The 26,340-nt window shown below is 39.3% G+C and overlaps 1 protein-coding gene across 7 annotated transcripts in view; it reads left to right on the top strand.

Moving 5' to 3' along the window:
• Positions 1-16,003, top strand: part of Hipk3 (homeodomain interacting protein kinase 3) — a 71,625-nt gene extending 55,622 nt beyond the window's left edge. For 5 of the 7 annotated variants that reach the window (XM_090347911.1, XM_090347913.1, XM_090347912.1 and 2 more), the window contains exons 5-17: positions 1,054-1,140; positions 2,717-2,901; positions 4,039-4,198; positions 4,613-4,736; positions 6,520-6,641; positions 6,865-6,989; positions 7,083-7,244; positions 7,403-7,465; positions 7,744-8,043; positions 8,362-8,502; positions 10,726-10,961; positions 11,153-11,280; positions 12,082-16,003. In XM_090347911.1, coding sequence (XP_090204037.1) covers positions 1,054-1,140; positions 2,717-2,901; positions 4,039-4,198; positions 4,613-4,736; positions 6,520-6,641; positions 6,865-6,989; positions 7,083-7,244; positions 7,403-7,465; positions 7,744-8,043; positions 8,362-8,502; positions 10,726-10,961; positions 11,153-11,280; positions 12,082-12,558 — 2,310 coding nt within the window. In that variant the 3' untranslated portion in view covers positions 12,559-16,003. The remainder of the gene's footprint in view (positions 1-1,053; positions 1,141-2,716; positions 2,902-4,038; positions 4,199-4,612; positions 4,737-6,519; positions 6,642-6,864; positions 6,990-7,082; positions 7,245-7,402; positions 7,466-7,743; positions 8,044-8,361; positions 8,503-10,725; positions 10,962-11,152; positions 11,281-12,081) is intronic. The other 2 variants (XM_090347916.1, XM_090347917.1) reach the window with 2 other exon arrangements.
• Positions 16,004-26,340: the final 10,337 nt, after the last annotated feature.

Raw genomic sequence — 26,340 nt, 5'->3', positions numbered from 1 at the left:
CAGTACCCAGGCCTCATATGCATGGATAATACCTTCCATGCCTGGTTTTATTTGGTTACATTTAATCCTTTTGAAGTTTGTTTTTTGGCCCTCTGTTAGAAGAAAATTTCTCCATGTAATTTAGCTCATTCTCTAACCTAACAATATAATTAACTCATCTTTAGCTTTTTTTTTTTTTTTTGCTAGTCCTGGGGCCTTTATCTCAGGGCCTGGGCACTGTCCTTTGAGCACTTTTGCTCAAGGCTAGTACTTGAGCCACCGCCCTACTTCCGGCTTTTTCTGTGTATGTACTACTGAGTAATCTAACCCAGGGCTTTGTGCATGCTAGGCAAGCATTCTACCACTAGGTTACACTCCTGGCCCGTTTAATTTTTTTTTTTTTTTTTTTGCTCAGTCATGGGACTTGAACTCTCTGCCTGGACATTATCCCTGAGCTCTTCAGCTCAAGGCTACTGCCCTAACCCTTGAGCCACAATGTCACTTCCAATTTTCTAGTGGTTAATTAGAGATAAGAGTCTCATGGACTTCAGTGCCTTTGCTGGCATTGAACCTCATTCCTCAAATCTCAGCCTCCTAAGTAGCTAGGGTTACAGGCATGAGCCACCATACCTGGCTTTTTTTTTTTTTTAAACTTTTGTGCTGTTTTCTCCTCTCATTTCTGCGTCACGAAGCTTTATAGGAAAAAACTGAATCTAACTACTTCTTACCTGTACCAAGTTGACAAGAGCTGGGGAACAGTAAATCCTCAGCAGTTGACTTTCTATTACGTTTTTGTTGTTTTGAGACAAGGTATTTCTCTTTAACCCAGGCTGTCCTTAAACTTAGATCTTCAGTGAAAAATCTGCTTGCTGGGATTACCAGCTTGGACTATCATTCTTGGCACTGCTCTTTCACTTTTCGTAAAACACATATTTGCTAGTTATTCTTGCCTTAGAATCTTAGAATATTTAATATTAGACTGAATATGCTACGATTAAAATAGTAATTTAGAAATAATAATAATATGTGATTTTTCTCTTTGATATATATATATATATATGTATATATAATAAGACACTGGAAGAGCATGAAACAGAGACAGGAATGAAGTCTAAAGAAGCCAGAAAGTACATATTCAACAGTCTGGACGATATAGTGCATGTGAGTACTGTAGTCACTTTTTAAATCTTGTGTGCTAGAACTTGAATGCCAAAAGTGCCTAAACACGTAATTCTTTTTCTTCCTCCTCCTCCTCCTCCTCCTCCTCCTCCTCCTCCTCCTCCTCCTCCTCCTCCTCTTCTTTTTTAATGTCAGACAAGTAACTTGAACTCTGGGCCTGGGCATTATCCCTGAGCTCTTCAGCTCAAGGCCTATTGGAGATAAGAGTCTCATGGACTTTTTAGTGCTCAGACTGGCTTTGAACCTCTGTCCTCAGATCTCAGCCTCCTGAGTAGCTAGGATTACAGGCATTAGCCACCAGTAACCAGCTTAACTCATCTTGTAACTCATCTTTTAAATGGGATAGAATGCTTGTTGTTTTTAAGTAGTTTGAAGGAAATAGATTCTAAAGTTTCCAGCCTTTCAGAAGGTAAACAGCTTTTGTCTTTATGTGTATGTGTGTGTGTGTGTTTTTTTAATTGACCTATCTTGTTAGTTAATAAAACAGTATATTCGAACCCAAGTCTTACTACCTGGCCTTCTTTTCTTTTCTTTTTTCCTTTTTTTCTTTTTTTAGTCCTAGGCTTGAATTTAGGGCCTGTGCACTGTCCTTGGGCTTTCTCAAGGCTACAGCTCTACCACTTGAGCCACACGCCACTTCCAGCTTTTTCTATGTATGTGGTACTGAGGAATTGAACCCAGGTCTCTGTGCATGCTAGGCAAGCACTCTAGCATGCACAAAGAAAAGCTGGAAATGGTGGCTCAAGTGGTAGAGCTGTAGCCTTGAGAAAGCCCAAGGACAGTGCTTAGGCCCTAAATTCAAACCCAGGACTGGTAAAAAGAAAAATAAAATGAAAAAATCATAGTAAACTGACTGCTTTTCCAATCTTCTTAGAATTGGATATTTGTCAATTAATTTTTTTTTTTTTTTGTTCTGTTATGAGGCTTGAATACTGAGCCTGGTCGCAGTTCCTGAGCTCCTCAGCTCCAGGCTAGCACTCTATCACTCTGAGCCACAGCACCACTTCTGGTTTTATAGTGGTTAATAGGAGGTATGAGTCACATAGTGTTTTCTGCCCTGGTTGGCTTCAAACTTTGATCCTCAGGTCTCAGCCTCCCTAGTAGCTAGGAATACAGGTATGAGCCACAAGTGCCCAGCTTAAATTTTTTTTTTTTTTTTTTTTTTTTGCCAGTCCTGGGCTTGAGCTCAGGGCTTGAGCACTGTCCTTGGACTTTCTCAAGGCTAGAGCTCTACCATTTGAGCCACAGCACCACTTCCGGCTTTTTTCTATGTATGTGGTACCAAGGAATCAAACCCGGGTCTTCGTGCATGCCAGGCAGGCACTTTAACCACTAGGCCAAACTCCCGGCCCTTAAATTTTTTTTTAATTAAAAAAAAATTCTTCCTGCTTTGAATTCTGCTTGGTATATCAAAGTGTCTTGAGGATTTGTTAAATTCAGTTGTTCTTTGCTTCAAGAGAATTGAATTTGCCTCTTATTTTCTGTATTAAAAAATAATCTTCTTATACCTATATTTAGGTTCATTTTTATGCTGTGGCTTGCCATTTTGACTTCTTAGGTGAACACGGTAATGGATTTGGAAGGAAGTGATCTTTTGGCTGAGAAAGCTGATAGAAGAGAATTTGTTAGTCTGTTGAAGAAAATGTTGCTGATTGATGCAGATTTAAGAATTACTCCAATTGAGACACTCAACCATCCTTTTGTTAATATGAAGCATCTCCTAGATTTCCCTCATAGCAACCAGTATGTTATTTTATATCTTTGATAGTGTGTCTTCTTTTTTAAAATTTGTACTATCAAACTCTGTATAGGATGCATGCTTTCCTTCACTGGCTGGTACTTTACCAATTTACCTAAGCTGCTTATATTGCTTATTGAAAAATGATAGTATAAGGTCTATCGAAAATCAGTATGTTACAAAAATGACTTTCCTTCACTAAATTTAAATAAACTGAGCCAAAGAAGATGGGGCAAAAGTCTCTTAAATGACAGACTACAACTAGAGCATACATCTGAATGTTAGTCCCAGTGGTTTGCTTTTACCTGACATTTCTGCATAAAAAGCAAAGGCATATAAAACAGTACTAACAGTTTTCCCTCAGAGGTCCTTCTTCAGTTTCCATAGGTCTTGGATTCTGCCTTTTTTTTCAATGAGTCCCACAAACTCATTTTTCTGTTTCCCTCCATACCGTTTGCCTTTTCCCTTTTCTTTTCTATACCCAGAAGGAAAAGAGTTATTCTTTGTTGTTGTTTTGTTTTGTGCTCAAATTCTGAAGTCAATCAGAATTTCCCTGGCAAATCTTCCTTTTCTTAAGCTAATATTTTTATTTATTTATTTATTTTTTTTTTTTTTACCTAACAGTCATCTTTGGGCTTGAACTTAAGGCCATGTGCTGTCCCTGAGCTTTTTTACTCAAGGCTAGTATTTTCCACTTGAGCCTCAGCTCCACTTCCAGCTTGTTTTTTGGTGCTTAATTGAAGATAGATGTCTCATGGACTTTCCTGTCCTGGCTGGCTTTAAACTGCTTTCTCCACATTTCAGTCTCCTGAGTAGCGTGGCTCCAAACTTCTCTTTGATAGGATGAAAAGCCAAAAATAACTATTTTCTATTAAACCAAATAGAGTCATAGGAATGAACTTTGCATGTTGATCATCTGGATCTTTCTTAGCCTCTTGAGCCCAGAATTAACCATACCGACATGAGTCACTGGTGCCAACTAGGTTTCACTTGTTTTTTGAGGTAGGGCCCCTGATGTTCTGGAACTGTGATCTTCTGTCTCTACCCTGTAAATATCCAAATAATTAATTTTTATTTTGCTAGTGTGTATTAGCTTTGAATGGCTAAGCATTTAAAATAACATGATACCATTTCTTTTGCAGTGTAAAGGCCTGTTTTCATATTATGGATATTTGTAAATCTCACCCAAGTTCATGTGACACAATTAATCACAATAAAACTTCACTGATAAGACCAGTTGCTTCAACTAGTGCTGCTAGTTTGCCAGCACATTTTACTAAAATTGGAACATTAAGAAGTCAGGTAAGAACGTAACTGCAATTAATAATGTATTCTCTCAAAAAAAACCCAAAATAATCACTCATTGCTTGAGGTATATAAGTGTTGTGTTGTGCAGCTAGATGCTACAGTACAGGGGAGGAATTAGCTTGGCTGATTTTTAAATCTCAATTGGAACATGGCTTCTTGAGCTGATTATTCCACTTTTCTCATCTAAGTATCTTCTTCTGCCCTTTGGTACTATAACTCTAACAAAATCAAATTCATAGAATTGATTTTTAAATTTTAGTGTGGTCAAATTTTGTTTTTAATTTTCTGGACTGATTTTAATGGAAAGATTATAGCTTTGAGAAATGTATGTGGATTCTGTTTATCTAGCTTGTATTGTAGCAATTGAAGGACTGCTTTGTGTAATTTGTGGAACATTGCTTATTTCAGGCATTGACCACGTCTGCTCATTCAGTTGTGCACCATGGAATCCCTCTGCAAGCAGGAACTGCACAGTTTGGGTGCGGTGAGGCTTTTCAGCAGACCTTGATTATCTGTCCCCCAGCTATTCAAGGTATTCATTTAATGGCACTTTGAAGTTAGGCATACGTTAATCTCCAGTTAACCAGAAAAAGCTGGAAGTGGAGGTTGGCTCAAGTGGTAGGATGCCATCCTTGAGTGAAAAAGCCTTGAGTGTGAGACTTTGAGTTTAAGCCCTAGTACTGGCACAGAAACAGAAAAGGAGAACTAAAATATTAAATAAGGGAAAGTTAACCTTTTCTTTAGGATTAACACTCATGTAGTTTTTTTTTTTTTTTAAAGATTGTTTTTTAGGGGCCGGGAGTTTGACCTAGTGGTAGAGTGCTTGCCTAGCCTAGCACAAAGACTGTGGTTCGATCCCTTGGTACCACATACATAGAAAAAAAGCCAGAAGTAGTGCTAAGGCTCAAGTGGTAGAGCTCTAGCCTTGAGAAAGTCCAAGGACAGTGCTCAGGCCCTGAGCTCAAGGCCAGGACTGGTTTAAAAAAAAAAAAAAAGGAAAAGAAAAAAAGATTGTTTTTTAATCAGAAAAGACACATTGTATTTTTTTCTTATAACAGTGCAATGTCAACATCACTTCCATTTAAAAACTGATTGAGTAGCAGTAGCCATGTGTTACAATGTTTTGTGCAGTGACAAGCTGCATGAATGACACTGGGCTCTTTGAATTATTTTGCCTGGTGCTGTGGTAAGCTGACCTAGTTTGTGTTAATTGTGCTCGGGATTCATAAGATTTATGAAATTACCTACGGAGCTATTTCTCACAAACTGTTCCTGTCATGAAGTCCAACATGACTAGGTTTAAGTAATCTACAAGTCCTTATTGGAACGTGGTTGGTATAAATATCTGAAATTCTGACATAGATAATTTTATTTATTTGTGCTTGAACTCATGACCTTGAGCACTTCATTGATGCTCTGCCATTGAGCCACATCTTTAAGGAATTTACTTTAGCTCATTGCTCCTCCCCAAACCCCCAGTCTGTCGTAGTGCTTGAACTCAGGGCCTGGGCACTGTCCTTGGGCTTTCTCAAGACTAGTACTCCACCGCTTGAGCCACAGCACCACTTCCAGCTCTTTCTGTGTATGTGGTACCAAGGAATCGAACCCAGAGCTTCGTGCATGCTAGGCAAGCACTCTATCACTAGGCCACGCTCCTGGCCCTCTTTTCCCTTTTTTTTTTTTTTTTTTTTTTTTTTTTTTTGGGTGGGTCATGGGACTTGAGGTTGGCCTGGGCACTATCCCTGAGCTCTTCAGCTCAAGGCTACCATCCTACCCTTGAGCCAAGCCCCATTTCCTGTTTTCTAGAGGTTAATTGGAGATAAGAGTCTTAGGTCCTTTTGTGCCCGGGCTAGCTTTGAACCTTGATCTTTATATCTCAGCCTCCTGAGTAGCTAGGATTACAGGCGTGAGCCACCATGCCCTGCCCTCTTTTCCTTTTTAAAGCTTGAAATATGATCCAAGTACATGTGGTAGCAAATATATGAGCCATTCAAAAATTCAGAAGTCTACAGATTTTCATTTTTTTTTTAAATTTTTTTGGACAGTCCTGGGCTTGGGTTCAGGACTAAAAACTATAGTCCTAAGTTTAAACTCCAGTGCTTCCAAAAAAAGTAAAAGAGGAAATGAAATGTTTCAATAATAATAAATGATTCAGCAGCACACATGGTAAAAGAAACAGTTTGGGAATGGTGTACCTCCAGGTGTGCAGGCAGAACCTCACTGTCCTCATAGAGTGCTTTGTGTTAAATAATCTTAGAAGTTAAGTGAGAAGGAGATAGTTATTTTCCTGTTGATTAACTGTTCTGCGTTTGCAGGTATTCCCGCAGCACATGGCAAACCTGCGAGCTACTCCATAAGGGTAGACAACACAGTTCCACTTGTAACTCAGGCTCCAGCTGTGCAGCCGCTGCAGCTCCGACCAGGAGTTCTCTCACAGGTTGGTCATTATTTTTTTTTTAAACATTTTATATATGTGCTGTCTTTTTCACACATTGATAGAAGTGCTGATTATGTTCTGGACTCTAGGGCTACTAAGAAGTAATGAAAGTGAACTGGACGGGAGTCAGTCATTATAGGGTATTGTTTTTAGCTTTTGAGTCTGAGATGTATTATTTGTAACATAGTCATTTCTGTTTTATTGGTTTGCACTGACATAGCAGACGTGGTCTGGTAGAACTCAGCAGATGCTGGTACCTGCCTGGCAACAGGTAACACCCATGGCTCCTGCTACTGCGACACTAACTTCTGATGGTGTGGCTGGTTCACAGAGACTTGGAGACTGGGGGTGAGTTCAAAATGAAAGTGCTTCTTTGTGAGCAGTCTGCAGTATGGATCTTGGTAAAGTAAAGATTGCAATCTTTCTGAATTTTCTCCCTAGGAAAATGATTTCTCACAGTAATCACTACAACTCAGTGATGCCACAGCCTCTTCTAACCAATCAGATAACATTATCAGCCCCTCAGCCTATCAGTGTGGGTATTGCACATGTTGTCTGGCCCCAGCCTGCCACAACTAAGAAAAACAAACTGTGCCAGAACAGGTTAGTTTATTAGTACTTTAACTTCCTCTGCATTTAAAAAGTTAGTCTTTAAAGAGAGTTTTGCATGCTATGCTAAAGGGTCACTCTGTTGTAGTCAAAATGACCTCTTCGGTAGCTTTGTTACAAACACTAAGCGAGCTCCCTTCTCAATTTCTCAGAGGTATTTTGGTAAAACTAATGGAATGGGAGCCAGGAAGAGAGGAAATAAATGCTTTCAGTTGGTAAGATTGTCTTTATTGCCCTTTTGTTTTGTTGCTTATCTTTACTGTAGCAATTGTAGACATTCAGATATTACCAAAAAATGACCATTTAAATGTATGTAAGTGAATATACAGTGGTACTCTCAGAGATAATGACATCTGTTTTACAAAAACTCATGATATGTCACTTCTATACATGAACTCGAAGGTTTACATTGTTTAGTTTACTGAAAAGATATCGTAGAAAGCCATTTCCACATTTGGATTATAGAAGTCACAAATTATTCTTTTGGTTGCAGGAGTAATTCATTGCAGAATACCAATATTCCACACTCAGCATTTATTTCTCCAAAGATAATAAATGAGAAAGATGTTGAACAAGTAAGTTGTGTAGAAACACAGGACAATCATAACTCAGAAGGAGAGGCAAGAAGTTGCTGTGAAACGTCTGTCAGACAGGACTCTAATTCATCACTCTCAGACAAACAGCGACAAACCATCATCATCGCTGACTCCCCAAGTCCTGCTGTAAGTGTGATCACAATTAGCAGTGACACCGATGAGGAAGAGACCACATCTCCCAGACATTCACTCAGAGAGTAAGTGCCAGATGCGCATGCTCGGTGGGGATGGCTCTCTGGAGTGAGAGAAAATGACTTTTGGAGCCTTGTTCCTTGTCACTGTTCTTTGGAATAAAGCATTCAAATGAGATAAGATAACCAAGTTCTGCATAGAGAGGACTTGTAATATTTGGCACAATTGCGATAGCATTTTACCTTTATTTGTAAGCTTTAAATTTTGGTCCAGGTAGCACATTCTAAATTGTTTTCTATCTTGAATCTGGACTGTATATTTTGGCCACTTGGAGAATATTTCCTCATTTACAACTTGTATTTTTCCCTTCTGTCTTCCACTAGATGCAAAGGTAGTCTAGATTGTGAAGCTTGCCAGAGCACTTTGAATATTGATCGAATGTGTTCGCTAAGTAGTCCTGATAGTACTTTGAGCACCAGCTCCTCAGGGCAGTCTAGCCCATCGCCTTGCAAGAGACCGAACAGGTAAAAGAATTTCATAGCATATAGGAATAAATGAAATAGCAAATCTAGTAAAAGTCTCATGGACTCTTCTGCCTGAGCTGGCTTCAGACTAGGATCCTCAGATCTCAGCCTCTTGAGTAGGTAGGATTACAGACATGAGACCCTGGTGCCTGGCATATAATTTGGGTTTTTATAATAATTTGAGGGGCTTGAACTCTAGGCCTGAGCACTGTCCCTAAGCTCTTCAGCTCAAGGCCAGCACTCTACCACAGCAACACTCCTGGTTTTCTGGTACTTGGTTAGAGATAAGAATCTCTCCTGGGGATGGGTTTGAATCAAAATCCTCAGATCTCAACCTCCTGAGTAGCTAGGATTTACAGGTGTGAGCCATTGGCACCTGGCTAGTACTTTATTTACTCTTTCTTCCTTTTCCTCTTCTCTTTTCTCTTCTCTTCTCTTCTCTTCTCTTCTCTTCTCTTCTCTTCTCTCTTCTCCTCTCTTCTCCTCTCTTCTCTCTTCTCTCTTCTCTCTTCTCCTCTCTTCTCTCTTCTCTTCTCTCCTCTCCTCTCCTCTCCTCTCCTCTCCTCTCCTCTCCTCTCCTCTCCTCTCCTCTCCTCTCCTCTCCTCTCCTCTCCTCTCCTCTCCTCTCCTCTTCTCTTATCTTCTCTTTTCCCCCACCTCTCTCTTATCCCAGTGATATATAGAGGAGTTACAGTTATATTTGTCAGATAGTAAATATATTACTTCTTGACCATTGATACCCCTTCCCATATTTTTCTCCCATATTTCCCTTCCTCTAATTTTCCTTATTGTTCTATAAAGCTCTACTTGAAAAACTGAAATCCTTTCCTGTAATCCTAGTTACTCAGGAGGCTGAAATCTGAGGAGTGCTATTCAAAGCCAGCCCGGACACTAAAGTTGTGAGACTCCTATCTCCAATTAACCACCACAAAACTGGAAATGGCGCTGTGGCTTGAGTGGTTGAGTGGTAGCTTTAAGCTGAAATGCTCAGGGACAGTGCCCAGGCCCAGAGTTCAAGCCCTACAACCAACCAAAATAAGAAAAAAAGAAAAATTGAAGTCCTAAAAATAGTTTTTAAAGAGTCATATATTTTTTTGAAAAAAATGAAAACATTTGATAAAAAAATTCATTAGAAAATAATGCAGTAGCATACAGATATGACATACTGTATGTGTCATAATATAGAAATAGTGAACTATTATGAATAGAGAATTATAAAGGAATATATATGAGGAATCATCTCTTAGAGATTTTTAAAAAGTGATCCTAGATATGTCTCTTGTGTGTATTTGTATATAGAGAAGTTGATTTTAACTATGAGAGTGTTTGAGGGGGTAACATATGTGAGAGAGAAAGAGAGTGACTGACTAATATAAAAGTATATTTTTCAGGAGGCTGAGATCTAAGGATCGTGGTTCAAAGCCAGCCCGGGCACTAAAGACCATGAGACTGTTATCTCCAGTTAACCACTAGAAAAGTGGAAGTGGTGCTGTGGCTCAAGGGGTAGGGCAGTAGGTAGCCTTGAGCTGAAGAGCTAGGGACAATGCCCATGCCCAGAGTTCAAGCCCCATGACCAATGAAAAAAATTGTGTGTGTGTGTGTGTGTGTGTGTGTGTGTGTGTGTGTGTGTCTGTCTGTCTGTCTGTCTATCTGTTTATGTATGAAGATGGCATGAGAAATCTCTATGAAAGCTGTTAAACACGAAAATGGATAGAGGGGCTAGGGAAAGAGAGCAATCAAGAAGATTATTCTGATTTAAATACAGTGTATGTATATGCAAATAGTATGGTTAGACCTCTTGGTACAGTTAATGTATACTGAAAAAATAAATGACAGGAAAATAAAACAGGCATTGTTATGGAGTGGTGTCAAGTGCAAATGGGAAGTGAATGATAGGGGAAATGTAAATGAGGGTGAATCTAGTCTGGGGAAAAAAAGCCCATGTTCTCAACTTGAGCTCACACACTGCTATTACAAGTTAAATTTGGAATAACAACATAAACTCTAGCAAAATAAAGACTATTTTGCGTGACAAAATGCTGATTAACCCACTGTCTATTGAGTAACCTTATTTTCTTGTCTAGCCTTCCTTTTAGCCAAAGACACGGGTTTTCATTGTAGTAGTAAGTTTCTCCTACATTAGAATGTGCTAGCACATTGAAACAAGCCACATATCCATCATGAAAAAAGTGTGGGTTTTTTTTGTTTTTTTTTTTTCTGTAGTATGTCGGATGAGGAACAAGAAAGTGGTTGTGATACTGTGGATGGCTCTCCAACCTCAGACTCCTCTGGGCACGACAGTCCATTTGCAGAGAGCAGTTTTGTGGAGGATACCCATCAAAACACAGAATTGGTTACCTCTGCTGACACAGAAACCAAGCCAGCTGTTTGTACAGTTGTGGTCCCACCAATGGGGAGAGACAGTAGGTTAAATGCAGAAGAGCATGTGGCAAACAGAGGTAAATCTGTTTTACGAAAAAAATTTCTTCTGATATCATTCAGTGTTTGAAAATCACAAGCTCCTGTTTTTTTTTAATTAAAATTTAAGGTTTTCAAATCACATATATATAAAATATCTAAGACTTTTGCAGTTTTTAGTAGAGAAGAATGAAGTGTACCACTCTTTAATATTTCATTTCATTATCGATAGAATCTACATGCCAGCCATTAATAAAAGGACGATCTGCCCCTGGAAAATTAAACCAGCCTTCTGCAGCAGGGAATCGTCAGCAGAAATTGACATCAGCATTCCAGCAGCAGCATTTGAACTTCAGTCAGGTATGTTGGCTTGTGACTCTATCAGCAATGTTTACCAGTTGCTTCTTCACTAAGAGGAGAAAAGATCCTGAAACTATTAAGTAGTCCCAAGTGACTAAAGAGAAGCTCAAACTAATATGATAATTAAGCAAAAATTTCATGCAAGTTATATTCTTATTTAAGTTCGTAGGCACTCTAATTCTGTTAGGGAATTTTAACATACACTAATAGATTGGTGGCTTGCTTCCTTGTTTATGTCTGGTAGCCTAGAATTTGTTGATCTTTTGCCTCAATGTCCCTAATGCTAGAATTACAGGCATGCACAACAATATACATGGTGGCTATAGTTCTTACGTGTTAGTGGGGGTGAGCATCATCTGTTCATTGCTGTGCTTGCTCAGCAGTTGTGTTTCACTTGGGGCAAGAAAAGGTAAGGTCACAGTTGTTGCTGTTAGAACAGGCTTCAACATCCTGATTTTGCCATATACCGTATGTATCACAATGGCCAAATCTCTTCAACACATCTGGACTACAGTTAATAGGAATCACATTTCTATCATGAGATATTTAATAAAGTAATGTAATAATTTATTGTGGGACTTAATGTCAGATATGTAAACTGTTAGCTTTACATACAATGAGTGCTGTATAAATGGTAGCTGCTAGCAGTGAATGGTACGAGCAGTGGTAGTGGCAGTGTTAACATGGTAGTAACACGTCGTAATAAATATTGAAATGTCATATCCACTGTGAGTTACAAGTCACAGTTCTTTCCTTTCATCTTATAACATGTTATTCAGTGAGCTTCTTCTTTGTGATTAGGTTCAGCACTTTGGATCTGGGCATCAAGAATGGAATGGAAACTTTGGACATCGAAGACAGCAAGCTTATATGCCTACTAGTGTTACCAGTAATGCATTCACTCTTTCTCATGGAAGTCCTAGCCACACAGCAGTGCATGCCCATCTGGCTGGAAGTACACACCTTGGAGGACAGCCCACTCTACTTCCATACCCATCATCAGCTACCCTCAGTAGTGCTGCACCAGTGGCTCACCTCTTAGCCTCTCCATGTACCTCAAGACCGATGTTACAGCATCCGACTTACAATATCTCCCATCCCAGTGGCATAGTTCACCAAGTCCCTGTGGGCATAAATCCCCGTCTGTTACCATCCCCCACCATTCATCAGACTCAGTACAAACCAATCTTCCCACCACATTCTTACATCGCAGCCTCTCCTGCATATGCTGGATTTCCACTGAGTCCAACAAAACTCAGCCAGTATCCATATATGTGAAGAGTCGAAACAGTATATATTGAGGAAGCTCAATGATACAAACATTTGATTAAAAAATAAAAACATGGTATTTAATAAATATTAGCCATGGCACAAGAAAATTATTTTTGAATCATGTAGACTTGGGTGCAATTTAAACAACTTTGAGCTTTAAAAAAAAATCTCACTTTTAATGTGTTTTGCACATTTGGTATAACTTGTCTTTGGTCATGTTATCTTCTTATGTAGTAACTCTAGACAGGTGACTTATAGGAGCAGAAGTCCAGTTTTGCTCCTGCTATTTTTTATAAAATTGCCTTCTAACTAGTGCAAGACACGTCCACATTTGGGAAGCCATTCTGTGTACAGACTTAGAGCTATGATGCACATGTGTCAGAATCACAGCATATAAGTGAATTGTGTTATCTGTGTCTTAGTGTATAAATGTTGGGTCACTTAACCTAAGAAATTGAGCTATTGTTCTTTACATTTGCATGTGTCTTTTGCATGGGCAAAATGTTGCCTAGACTTTGCTCTTAATGTTGTTCTAATAATCTCAGCTGCATTGTAAACCGTTTCCACACATAGTGCCTTAAATATTTGAGGTTGTTAATGTTATTACCTATCTATAAATGTTGAGGACTGCAGCACTTAAACTCCAGACGTACTCTTTAGTTTTCTTTTGATAGAGTAATGATCTCTTTTGGTTTTGTGTGGTATGATTTCAGGTGGTCGCTGGTTTTTCCTTATTAAGGGGGCAGCATGTTTGCTATAGAAGAGATCTGCTGTCTGATTGTTTTCAGAATGATCTAGCTTCAAGAGAAACAAGCAGCTAGTAGTGCTTAAGAGAAATTGATTCAGTATCTAATGGATAGTTGGTAACTGTCACAGCACAGCATTTTATATACTGTTAAGTGAAACTGCAATACAATCTAAGTTTATTTTGGGAGTGTTTGCTGTATAATTGGACTTGATGAGATGTTTAGAGGTGAAGTAGGCATGACTTCGAGTAGATAATGAAAGAAAATGCAAAATGCTCATTGATTCATGATGTGGTTTCATCTTAGCTTGGGCAAACCATGCAGTATTTAATACATAGTAGCAGAATATTTACTATTGAAGCTTGAAAAGATGTGAGTTCTTTGTGTGCAATTTTTCATTTATGCATGTGAGAGGGTTTCGTTTTTTGGTTATTTTTTTAAAGTATTTTTACATTGTAGTACTTGTTTCGCTTGTTGGTGGTGTTTGCTTATTTAATACATTCCGTCAGGGACAGAAATTACATGCTTTTTTTCCTAGGAAGTGTGTCTTGGGTTTTCTCCTTCTTTCCCCCACCTTGGTGGTGATGGTGGCGATGTTTAAATGAAGTTGCTTTTACAGCACCAAAGACTTAATCATCCATTTCTTATATAAAAGGTAGCTAACTTTTTTGCATAGACCTCAAGTATATTGTAGTGTAGAGGTGGGATTTAAGGAAAGGTATGAAACTGAGGCTGTGTTTTAGCTTACAGGCAAGTAATAAATTGTATCATTTATCTTGAATGTATCATAGATAAGCTGCTATATAACGATTGCCACTTCAGATAGCTGTGAAATTAGATGATTAACTAGTTGTTATTTAGCCTTCTAATTTCTGTATAAATCTAACTACATGAAATAGAAGTTGGGGTTTTGATTTTTTTTTAACTTTGCTTTTCTGTTTGGAGTGTCATTGTAACTACTGTATTGTAAATGATGGAAAATAATTGCATATGTTATTTTGGGGTGTGTTTTTGCATCAGTATTTTATCTCTTAATGTTTGTGCTCATCACTGCATATAAAATCTTGGATGTATCAGTGTAACTTAATTTTTTATTTTCATACTGGCATTGTAGACACTTGAGAAAGCTGTATCTTGCAGGCTTGACTTAACTTTTTTTTTCCTTAAAAATCTGGAATAGAATCATACAGCATTTACTGGAATAAATAGTACAAAGCATTTGGGTGTAAAACTCTAAATGTTTTGGATTTACAGCATTTCTTTGGTAAATGAATTGCATACCACTAATACAGCATTGACGATAAGCTAATAATGGATAAACTTTTCTTTACTCCATTAATATAAAGCAGTGTTTTATTTAATAATCATGGATGGAATAAATGTGCCTGAAATTGATTTTAAAAATCACAGTATTAGATCATAAAATAAAAACCAGCAGTACATTTTTAAGTCACACTGAAAATGAAGGACTTAATTTTCCCCACACATTTCAGTGTTTTTAGTAACCAATTCTATGCATTTTATATAAACAGAAAGCATATAACACATAAAAAGGAATTAACTAAGATTAATTTAAAAGATGATTTACTTGTGACACATTTATGGAATCACTATTTGAGTATATTAGCGGCCCTCCACAGCCTTCTAATTTTATTTCTGTGCTCTAGCAGATTACTGGTATCTGCTCACTTCTTGGAAAAGAATCAATGCTGCCAGTGGACATTTCAGAAATACCAAGTGGAAAAGATCGATCAGCTCACACCAGGCATACAAAGCTGGCACTGGGTGCTTTTTCTTCAGGGCTATGTGTGCTACCCTGCAATGAGATATTATTGTCTGCATTTCAGTTCCAGGACCGAGGTAGTCTTGTTAAAGTGACCATAAATGGTAAAAGTTAACATTCTCATACTACAACAGTTATGCTTGTTAAAGCGTATCACAGTAAAATGCGCTGCTCTTAATTAATTGCAATCATGGACTTTTTTGTTTTTAATGTGCTTAAGCATTTCAAACTTCACAGTCTTGCTGAAGACTAAACAGAACATTGACAAACACATCTGGATCTGTACTATTTTTAGAACCATTTTAATCCATTATCTTTGGTGTTAATGCTTTCTTAAATAAAACACTGCATGAATTTTAAGCTGCATATTTGCATATTATTTTAATTTGCAAATGGATTTTTATTCTGATTTTTAGATTATTTTCCTTCAGGGTATTTAAGTAAATATGCTACTATCTTAGCAAAACCTTTTCCTTTTAAAAATCTTTACTGCTAAGTTTAAACTTGGTTTGTGTTAAGTACAAGTTAAATCATACACTGCAAGGTGTAGAAAGATTTGTTTTAATGAACCCAGTGATATAGATTTGATTACTAAATTTGAACTGTTAGCTGTTTAACAATTTTAGACTTGTGGCTTTCTTTGATTTGTTTGTTTTTGCTCTTTTATGCTACACTAGTTTGCCATGTAGCAATTGCACTGTGCAATATTACAATAAGGACTGGGAAAATTTTTATGGATGTAATGTCTATTACAGTTTGCGATAGTATTTCTCTCTAGTTCTCAGTGATTTAAATGTGACCAAGCCTTCTGTACTTTGTCACAAAAAGCGGGTTTTCCAGGTGACTATTTTGGTGAGTGTCAAAATAAGAATTTATGGTGTATTACTGTTGATTCACTTTGAATTAAAATATATATATTGCAGCAAACAGCTCCTTGACTTTTTCTTTTCATCCCAGTTTGTTATAGGCTAACAATACTGAGTTATTTAACTCACAGAGCTACCTTGTGAGAGCGTGTCATTAGTTTGTTATTTGAATAAGGTCATCAACACAAAACATACAGGTAACTTGCCCAGTTTCTAGTGAGTATTAATCTGAAATGTGAGCCAGCTTATTGAACCCTTATTAATGTCCTGTCTCACTAAGAAGAATGGGATAAGGGGGAGTCTTCCATAGAGTGCCATCTTGTATACAACTACATTTAACTCACTACCATATAGAATTCTGTTGTGTACATATCACTATATTTTCTTTATGCTCAATTAAATATGTTCTACTTTTTAGGTATTATGAATTGTGCTTCAACAAACATTCTTGTCCTCTCTCTCTCTCTCTCTCTCTCTCTCTCTCTCTCTCTCTCTCTCTCTCTCTCTTCTTTTTTGTCATTTGGGACTTAAATTCTGGGCCAGTATGTTGTCCCTGAGCTCTTCAGCTCAAGGCTACCTCTCTACCTCTGAGCTACTGCACCATTCTGCTTTTCTGGTGGTTAATTGGAGACAAGAATCTCATGGACTTTAGTGCTCGGGCTGGCTTTGAATTGGGGTCCTCAGATCTCAGCCTGCTGAGTAGCTAGGATTCCAGACGTGAGACACCACACCTGCCTGTCTTGTCCATTATCTTTTGATGAATATAAGAATGCACCTTCTTCTGTTACACCTACAGAATTATTAGATCAAAGATTTCATTTCAATATTATGGCACAGTGTTCCAAAATACAGGTATTAATTTCATCTAACATTATATGAGAGCACTAGATATCATCTCACATTTTGTCTTGCATTTATTTGTATCTTTTGCTTTAGTCATTGTTATGAGAATGAGTTCTTAGACAGTGTGTGTGTGCACGCACATGCACATCTGCAGCACCCATAATGAAGCTTGAACTGAGAGCCGTAAGTTCTTACTTGGCTTTTTTTCCCCTTTCCTCAAGGCTGGTCTGAGTTTCACCTCTGCTTCTGGAAGCCATTTTCCTTTAAACCAGATCACTGATCCTACATAAAAATGAGACCCACATTTTTCAATTTACTTTGAAAACAAATTGGAATATCATAAATGTATTCAGCTACTTAAATGAGTCTGAGAGTATAAAAATATTCTTTGGGGGTGGGGCTAGTAGGATGGAAAAGTCATTGAGCAACATATTGAAGGCAGCCAATAAGTGTCAGAAGTCATTCAAAATACTTAGGAAGCATTGCAACGCTAGCACTTAGGCTGAGCATGAATCACTAGACAAAACACATGCTTTTGCTCTTAGGGATTGCTTCCCGTGGTGCAGTGGAAAGAATTGGCTGCTAAAGGAGCTAGAGGGAACATGGCAGAATGCCTCACTCAGTGAGGTGACATTTGAGCTGTGACAAGTTTGCGCCAGTCATGTAGGAGAAGCAGAGGAAGAAGAACAAAAGTCTTAGCAATGAGGTGAGTTTTTTTTTCTTTTTTTGAGACATGGTCTTGCCATGTATCTCAGGCTGGCCTGGTATTCACATAATCCTGCCTCTGTTTTCCAAGTGCTAGGATGAATTTTGTTTTATTCCAAAAGTTAAAGCTATTAATTATGTTTAAGACTCCTGAGTTCTTTTGGCATCACCTCATTAGTGAGAATGTTTCCTTGCTGTCTGTTCCTGTGAGGGATCCTGACACATTCCTGCTGTAGCCCTGTAGTCATCTATTCCCCACAAAGAGCCTAGATTTCAGAGGATCCAATGTGAGTTACATACAAAGGTGATGTCCCTTTTCTTCTCGGAGTGTCTAATTATGTTGCTGACCAAGATTAGTTTCTTTTTTTTTTCCTTCTGAAATTAAGCTTCTGTAGATATTGCTTCCCCTGCGATTTTGTGCACTCTTGTGACTATCACTGACACCCCCCCCACACACACCCCTTCCCCATTGGCCTGCCAGTGTGAGCTGGTGATGAGATGATTACTAAGCTGCAACGAGGAGGGAGAAGGGTGGTTGTCCTTTAGACTCTGCACATCAGATGTAACCATCTCATGAACACAGGGGTTTTGTTTTGTGTTGCTTCTAAGGTTTGAACTACTTCCATGCTCCACTTCCAGCTTTTTGGTGATTAATTGGAAATAGGAGTCTCATAGACTTCTCTTCCTGGGTTGGCTTTAAACTTCATCTTCCCATCTTTGCCTCTTGAGGATTGCAGTGTGAGTCACTGGTACCCAGTGTGCAGGGAGTGGGTTGGTTTGTTTTGTCATGCTTTTGAACTCCAGGGCCTCCTGCTTGCTGAGAAGGTGCTCTATGGCTTGAATCATCCCTCCTCCTAAATGGAGGGTTTAGCACCTTTTCTTTAAGGGTTAGCATATGTCTCCAGTAATGTACACCCTAAACTTTGAGGACATTATGTAGTCAATATTTAGATGGATACTACATTCATGACCATGATGAACTTGGGCCAGGTGATGAGATGCATGCCGAGTGAGACAGCATCACCACAGCCCCTTCTCCGCCCCCCCCGCCCCCCGTCATCTGTCCTTTTCATTGTGCTGCTCTTCCTGCAAGCTGGAAACTGAATTGCATCACTTGTATTTTGCAGACTCTATCTTTGACATTTACTGTGGCCTCGACCACTGTACACACTAAAGCAGTTAAGTAAATAGATATAATTTTAACAACCATCTGTTGAATGGCACTTAGATTGTCTGATTTTGAGCAAATTTGAGCTCTAAATTACCCATTGATAAGTGAGAGCTTGGGGTTGGAAATTTGGAACAACGATGGCTGGGCAGGTAGGAAGAAATGAAATAGATTAGGGGAATTATACAGGAAATTCCCCATACAAGAGAATCAGGAAGCACACAGGATGGCAGACCCATTTTACATTGACTTCTGACTTTTTTTTTTTTTTTGCCAGTCCTGGGCTTGGGCTCAGGGCTTGAGCACTGTCCTTGGACTTTCTCAAGGCTAGAGCTCTACCACTTGAGCCTCAGCACCACTTCCGGCTTTTTGCTATGTATGTGGTACCGAAGAATCGAACCCGGGTCTTCGTGCATGCTAGGCAAGTACTCTACCACTAGGCCAAACTCCCGGCCCAACTTCAGGCTTTTTGAGAAAAAAGAAATCTTGCCAACTAGTTCAAAGTCTCTTATTATTACCATTATCATTGTTATTACTATTTATTAATATTAAAGTCTGAGCCCAGGACCTTGAGCTTCCTAGGTAAGTGCTCTTCCACTTTTACCCCATGCCCAGTCTGTTTTGTTTTGTTTAAGGGATAGTTCTGCTAATTCTGCCCAGGCTGACTTCGAACTGATAGTCATTCTGCCTCTGCCTCCCAAGGAGCTGGGATTACCAGAATGAATCAACATGCCAGACGTTAAAATTTAAGAGAAGTTACCTGCAGGCCTGAGTTGATCTGTGTGTCCTGTTGGCTAAATACTGGGTTTCAATTTTGACAGTTGGTAATTCCTTCTGTGAAGTACTGTTATGTTGTATTCTGGCCAGCAGGGGGAGAAAGGTCTCTAGTAATTTTTCAACTGATTTTTGTAGACATTTATGAAGCACAGCTAGAAAAGGGTGTAAGTGGGAGGATTGTAGTACCAAGCCATCAAGGGCAAAAATAGGAAACCCTGTCTGAAAAATAAAAATAAAATGGTATAACCTATTCAGGAGGCTGAGGTCTAAAAATTGCAGTTTAAAGCTAACCTGGGCAGAAAAGTATATGTGACTCATCTATTAACCAGCAAAAAATTGAAAGTGGAGGTGTGATTCAAGGGATAGAGTTCCAGCCTTGAGTGAAAAAGCCAAAAGAATATGCAAAGTCCTGAGCCAATTTTATAGAGTGTACCATTCAAAAACATTAGAAACATTGAGAATCAAAAGCTTCTGTTTAGCCAGGCTCCAGCGGCTTACTCCTGCAGTCCTAGCTAGTCAAGAGGCTGATATATCTTGGGATCCTGGTTCAAAACCAGCCAAGGCAGGAAAGACCATGAGACTTATCTCTAACCACCAAAAAGCCAAAAGTGGATCTGTGGCTCAAGAGTACCAGCCTTAATAAAAGAAAAAAAATCTTAGAGACAGTGTGTAGGCCCTGCGTTTTATCCCCAGGATTCATGGCTTTTTTTTTTTTCTTCTTTCCTTCCTTCCTTCCTTTCTCCCATCCATCCATCCCACCTTTCTTTCTCTTTCTTTCTTTCTTTCTTTCTTTCTTTCTTTCTTTCTTTCTTTCTTTTCTTTCTTTCTTTTGCTGTTTCTTTTGCTCTTCTTTCTCTTTCCTTCTCTCTCTCTCCCTCCCTCCCTCCCTCCCTCTTTCTCTCTTTCTCCCTCTCTCTCTCTCTCTCTCTCTCTCTCTCTCTCTCTCTCTCTCTCTCTCTCTCTCTCTCTCTCTCTCTTTCTCTCTCTCTCTCTCTCTCTCCAATCGTGGGGCTTGAACTTGCCTGGGCACTGTCCTTGAGCACTTTTGCTCAAAACTAGTGCCCTACTGCTTAAGCCACAGCACCACTTCCGGCTTTTTCTTCATATGTGGTACCGAGGAATCAAACCCAGTGTTTTGTGCATGCTAAGGCAAGGCTACCACTAGGCCATGCTCCCAGCTCCCAGCCTGTATTCAATCATTCATAGCAATGATGGGTGCTGTGGCAACTACCAAGTGTATTGTATACAGGTAGATGGTGTTATTTAACTGTGGCAAATGGAATCCATGCTTACCGGAAAGTGGATGCCTGTATTAACAATTCATCTTAATATAATTCTGTTATAACTTTTTTTTTTTTGCCAGTCCTGGGCTTGAGCTCAGGGCCTAAGCCCTGGCCTTGGACTTTCACAAGGCTAGAGCTCTACCACTTGAGCCTCAGCACCACTTCCGGCTTTTTTCTATATATGTGGTACCGAGGAATCGAACCTGGGGTCTTCATGCATGCTAGGCAAGCACTTTAACCAGTAGGCCAAACTCCCGGCCCTGTTATAACTTTTTTATGCTATTCAATTTTCAAATAATGATTGTGTTTTCCAAGTGAGGGCAGCTCACACCTATAATCCCAGCTTCTTGGGAGAATGAGATCTGAAGAATGAGGTTCAAAGCCAGTCTGGACAGACAAATTTGAAAGACTCCTATCTCTAGCCAGTAAGAAGCTGCAACTGTTCAAGTGGTAGAGGGTCAGTTGTGAGCAAAAAAGTTGAGTGAGATTATAGGGCCTTGAGTTTAGGCCTTGGTATTAAGTGATGGTGATGATAATGATGATGATGCAACAACAACAATAATAAAGACTTTAATGATAGTTTTACAAAATTCCTGAAAATTTAGTGATCAGTTTTCTGAAGCTGGTATAAAGCAGGCCCATCCCTTCTTTGCAAAACTCTATGAAGTACTTAGTACTTCCCATTCATTGACAGCAGAGGGGATGTGACTCAAGTTCCCAGAAAGGGCACCAGAATTGGTGCTACCAAGCTAAAGCTTTTTAAACTCTCTTATAACTCAAGGGTTACAATAAGCCTACAACGTTAATGCTGTCCTATTGGTATCCATAAAGAGAAATTTCAAACATTTAGTTAACTTTTTTTTTTAATGGTACTGTGTTTTAATTCAGGGCCCTCTATTTCTAGTTTTTATAGCTTACCATGTAAGCCATGCCTCTAGCCCTGCTTTTTGTTGGTTATTTTGGAAATGAAGTCTAGCAACCCTTTCTGTTCAAGCTGTCCTTGAACTAAGACCCTCTAGGTCTCATCCTCCTGAGTAGCTAGGATTATAGGGATGAGCCATCAGGTGTCAGGTAGTTCTTGATGTTTGTTGAAAAATCTTATTGAGTTAAAGTTTATGCTCTGGGTTCAAAGGTGCATTTCCTAAAGTGTGACCTACAAATTAGCATCAGCTTTATGGGAGCGTTTGTTGGAAATCCAGACTCTGGGTGATTCCACTTGGTTAATAAGAATCTTCCTTTACCAAGGAGAGTTCTGCATTTCAAAATCAGCCTCAAGGCATATCCTTGACCAATTTCTCTAACTCTCAAAAAGAGCTACAGTTTATTTTCAAGCTATTGTCCAAATATCTTAGGAGTACCTTAACTTCCCTATCATTGACCCCGTCTCTGGTCATCAGCAGAAATGCTCCATGCTACTTACACTAAGCAGTTATGCCATAGACCCTCAGCAGGTACAAGGCAGGTTTCCAAAGAGACTGCCATTGAGGAAAATCCTCAAATGCTCAGTATACAGAGTTCAGCACTGTATTGCAGATGTGCAATTCATTTTGCCTAAACTTTGGTCAAAGACATGCTTTTCAACAAATCTCAGATGTTCACTTGATCACTCCAATTAAGCACATTCACTTTTACTTTGGGAAGGTACTGTGTGTTTTGGGTGAGGCAGAATTTCACAAAAATATGGGCAAGGAAATTTCACACCTGCGGCTTTGTACTAATATATGCTAAGGTGGCTTGAATGTCATCTTTCTTGTCCCCAGCTTGCCTTCCCATCATGTTCTTTGTATGCCCTCCCTGACAAGGGAAAGATTTATCGTCTGCTTTCCTAGGGCATAAATAACATCTCCTTGGCCATATCCTGAGACCCCTGAGGCATTGGGATTTGTCTTACTCACCCTCATACCTCTAGGGAGCAGCATGCTGGGAATACACAAGAACTCAGTAGAGGGCTGAATTATTGGAGAGAAAATCAAAGGTAAACAAGTGAAGAAGAAATGATAGATGTGGCTGGGTGGTGGCTCACACCTGTAATCCTAGCTATTCAGGAGGCTGAGATTTGAGGATCAGGGAACAAAAGGACCTGAGACTCTTACCTCCAGTTAACCTCTAGAAAAATGGGAAGTGGGGCTTGGTTCAAGGATAGGGCGGTAACCTTGAGCAGAAGAGCTCAGGGACAGCGCCCAGGCCAAGTTCAAGCTCCACAAGAAAAAAAAAGAAAAGAAATGATAGATGTAATTGAGTTAGAAAACAAAAAGTGTCTCCTGTCAAGCATGTAAAAAAAGGTACTCCAGTGTGGAAAATGCCACTCTGACTTTGCATGTTGGCTTTGTGTCTAAGGTGATGATCTCATGAGTACAGAACTGCATCTGTTGGACTTCCTAATAAAAATGAAAGTGTTTTTGGCAAGTGAAAAGGGGCATTTGATTGTTCAGGGAATTACATTTACTGCTAATGTGCTAATAACCTTGTTAGAACATGTATCTTTTATTATAGACTTTGTGTAGGCCTTTCAAAGGTTTAAGTATGAAGTGCTTTCTTTGTATATTTTGAGACTTTATGAGATAATATCCAAGATTTATTGAGCACCATTGTCATGTTGTTTTTGTTTTCAGAATAGCTTTATTGAGGTATTGGGACTGTAGCTGGATAGTAGTGCCCTACATTTAATTCCAGGCATTCCCCCACCCACCCACAAAAAGGTGTGATTGATATAACATGGAGTTCACTGGTTGTAAGCCTAAAATTTCATGAACTTTTAGTATACTTACAGAGTTGTATATTCATCCCCTTGATCTAATTTTAAATAAGTTTTATCATACCAAAAAGAAATTTTATGCTCATTGAATCACTCTACCTTTTTTCTTCTTTTGGCTACAGACAACAAGCTACTTTCTGTCTTTGATCTATTTGTGTAAATAGGGTCTTATAAAGTATAACTTTTCATGACTCACTGCTTTTTTTGTGTGATACTAGGATTTGAGCTCAGGGCTCTGTGCTTCCTAGGTGAAAGTTCTACCACTTGAGCTATATCCCAAGCCTTCTTTGCTTTAGTTATTGTTCAGGTTCGGGTCATCTGTTTTTGCTTGGGATATCTTACACCAAGATTCTCCTACTTAAGCTTCCCACACAGTTGAGAAGATAGGTGCATACCATGACACCCAACTTTTGTTAACATGGAGTTTCACAGAACTTTTGATCTGAAACTACAATCTTCTCAACTTTTGTCTCTTGAATGGCTATGATTCCAGCCATGAATCACCATGTTTGGCATGATAACTTTCTTCATTTGCTATGATGTCTTCAAGCTTCATTGATGTTGCATGTGTATCTTACTTCTCTTTTTATTGAGGAATTGTGTCTGTTATTCAAAATTTATCTTTTTTTTTAAACCAGAAGGGCCTTTGTATTGTTTCCACTTTGGAGCTATTCTGAATAATGCTAGATAAATTTGTATGGAACTATTTGTGAGGACATATGTTTTCATTTACCTTGAATAGTTATCTCCAGTAGTTATCTCTAGATTGCTGAGAATACTGTGTTTTAAGCTTTGTCATAGGTTATTAGTTAGTAGATGATGGAGTTACAGCTTGAACTCAGATTGTATGTAAATCATTGAGATTTTCCATGGTGAGTCCTAGTTCCTACCTTACAGAACTCGAGACAAGGGCAAAGTAAGAACAGAGGACCAAGAGGTGCAGTAAAAATGAGCTAGCCTCACAGTGCCAAAGACTGGGCCAGGTCCTGCTCTGTGACTGGAAGAGTCCCAGTAGCAACAGGAATGTTAGTGAGACAAACTGGGACTTGATAATTTAAAAAGAAAGAAAGAAACAAGAAGCTGCTGCCTCCCACCGGATTTAGAGGATAATTATCTAGAACATGGGGGAGTTGAAATATCACCAGCGGAAGTCAAATGCAAGTCAACAAACACTGAGTTGCTAGGCTGTGTGGGACCTCCAGCACTGAGATGAGACTCACCCACTTGGGGCCTGGCAGCTGCTCCTGCTCTTGTGCAGGTCTTGCAGAGACTCCTAGGCCTTGGGGCAAGCTCTGGAAATGCTTCCTAGGGAAATTGATTGAGCTATAAGCGACAAAGGCAAACAAGATGACCTATATCTCTGGGACAAGGAACTTTCTACATCTCACTGCCCCCTCCCTCACAATTCCTGTGCTCGAACCTCCCCTGGTTCCCTACTGCCCTCTGGTGTTGGTGAACTGCAACTTCTTGTCCTCTAGGGCAAATCTTGTAGGCTGGGACAAACCCTAAGGTTTCTCGGGTTCAGGATAAGGAGATGTAGAAAAGGCCCTGCAAAAGCTCCATCCCGGAAATGTCTAGCATTTTTCTTTTCAAGGCACTGGAAATAAGGAGAAATATTTGAAAATCCCATTTTCAATCCTATCTTTAATTTCTCTCCCTGTCCCCTGTGTTTGTACTGGGGCTTGAATTCTGGGCCTCAAGCTCTCACTTGGCCTTTTCACTCGGTTTTTGTGCCTCAAGACTGGCATTCTGTTACTTCTGTCTGCTGTTTAATTGGAGCTGAGGTTGTTGGACTTTTCTGCCTGCACTTCAAACCATGATCTTCAAATTTCAGTCCTCTGAGTAGCCAGTGTTCTAGTGATGGGCCATGAATGCCCAATAATTTCTTTCCTTTTTTTCTTTCTTTCCTTTCTTTCTTTCTTTTTTTTTTTTTTAAAGAGGGCCTGGCGCAGTGGCTCACATCTGTAATACTAGCTACTCTCAGGAGGCTGAAATCTGAGGATCAAGGTTCAAAGCCATCCAGGGCACAAAAGGATCTGACTCCAGTTAAACCTCTAGAAAACCGGAAGTGGGGGTTAGCTCAAGGGTATGCAAGTAGCCTTGAGCTGAAGAGCTCAGGGACAGGATGCAGGCTGAGTTCAAGCCCCATGAGGGAAAGGGAAAGGGAGAGGGAGAGGGAGGGGGAGAGGGAGGGGGAGAGAGAGAGATTTATAGTAGAGGAGAAACATCTGCTCATTGAAAAAAGGAGAAGAAGAAAGAAGAAGGCAGAAGAAGAAAGAAGAAGGTGGAGGCCGTGGCAGAGACCCTTAGTTCTCACCATGGGAATAGAAGTTTCAATCAAGGACCTAAAACCATTGTACAATAACTGAGGATCTTCCTCCCCTCCTCCCCCCACGCTCCTTCCCCCCCCTTAATGAAATACTTTGGCCATGACTGACTTTTTAAAGGTATGTGCAATAAATCAACACATAAAGTTCTAGTTAAATAGATCAAAATGAACAAAAGAGTTTAAGCTTTAAGATTTCAACTGTCCTATAACATAAGATTGATTGAGTGCTTAGGTCAAATAATTGTCAAGTAATTGACATGCATCAGTTTGATCCTGAAAACATCACATTAAGTGAAGTAAGCAGACCCAAAGGAACATAGGCTCAGTGGTTTCCCTCATTTTTAATAATTAGTACATATTTAGGACTCTCCTAGCAGAGGATTACAGTAGCTAAAACCTAGGTACATAAGGTCATATAGGATAAGACTAAAGGAAAGGATCTCTAGGATATGGAAACTTTACCTTGTGTGATTCTTGCTCTTAATGTACTATGTTATTTCTCTTTTTTTTTGCCCTTATGGTAAATCTCATAT

The sequence above is a fragment of the Megascapheus bottae genome, chromosome 16 (genome assembly GCF_031878675.1).
Source record: "Megascapheus bottae isolate mThoBot1 chromosome 16, mThoBot2.hap1, whole genome shotgun sequence".
Classification (NCBI taxonomy): Eukaryota; Metazoa; Chordata; class Mammalia; order Rodentia; family Geomyidae; genus Megascapheus; species Megascapheus bottae.
Note: the sequence above shows the minus strand (reverse complement) of the source record. Positions and strands in the feature narration are given on the sequence as shown.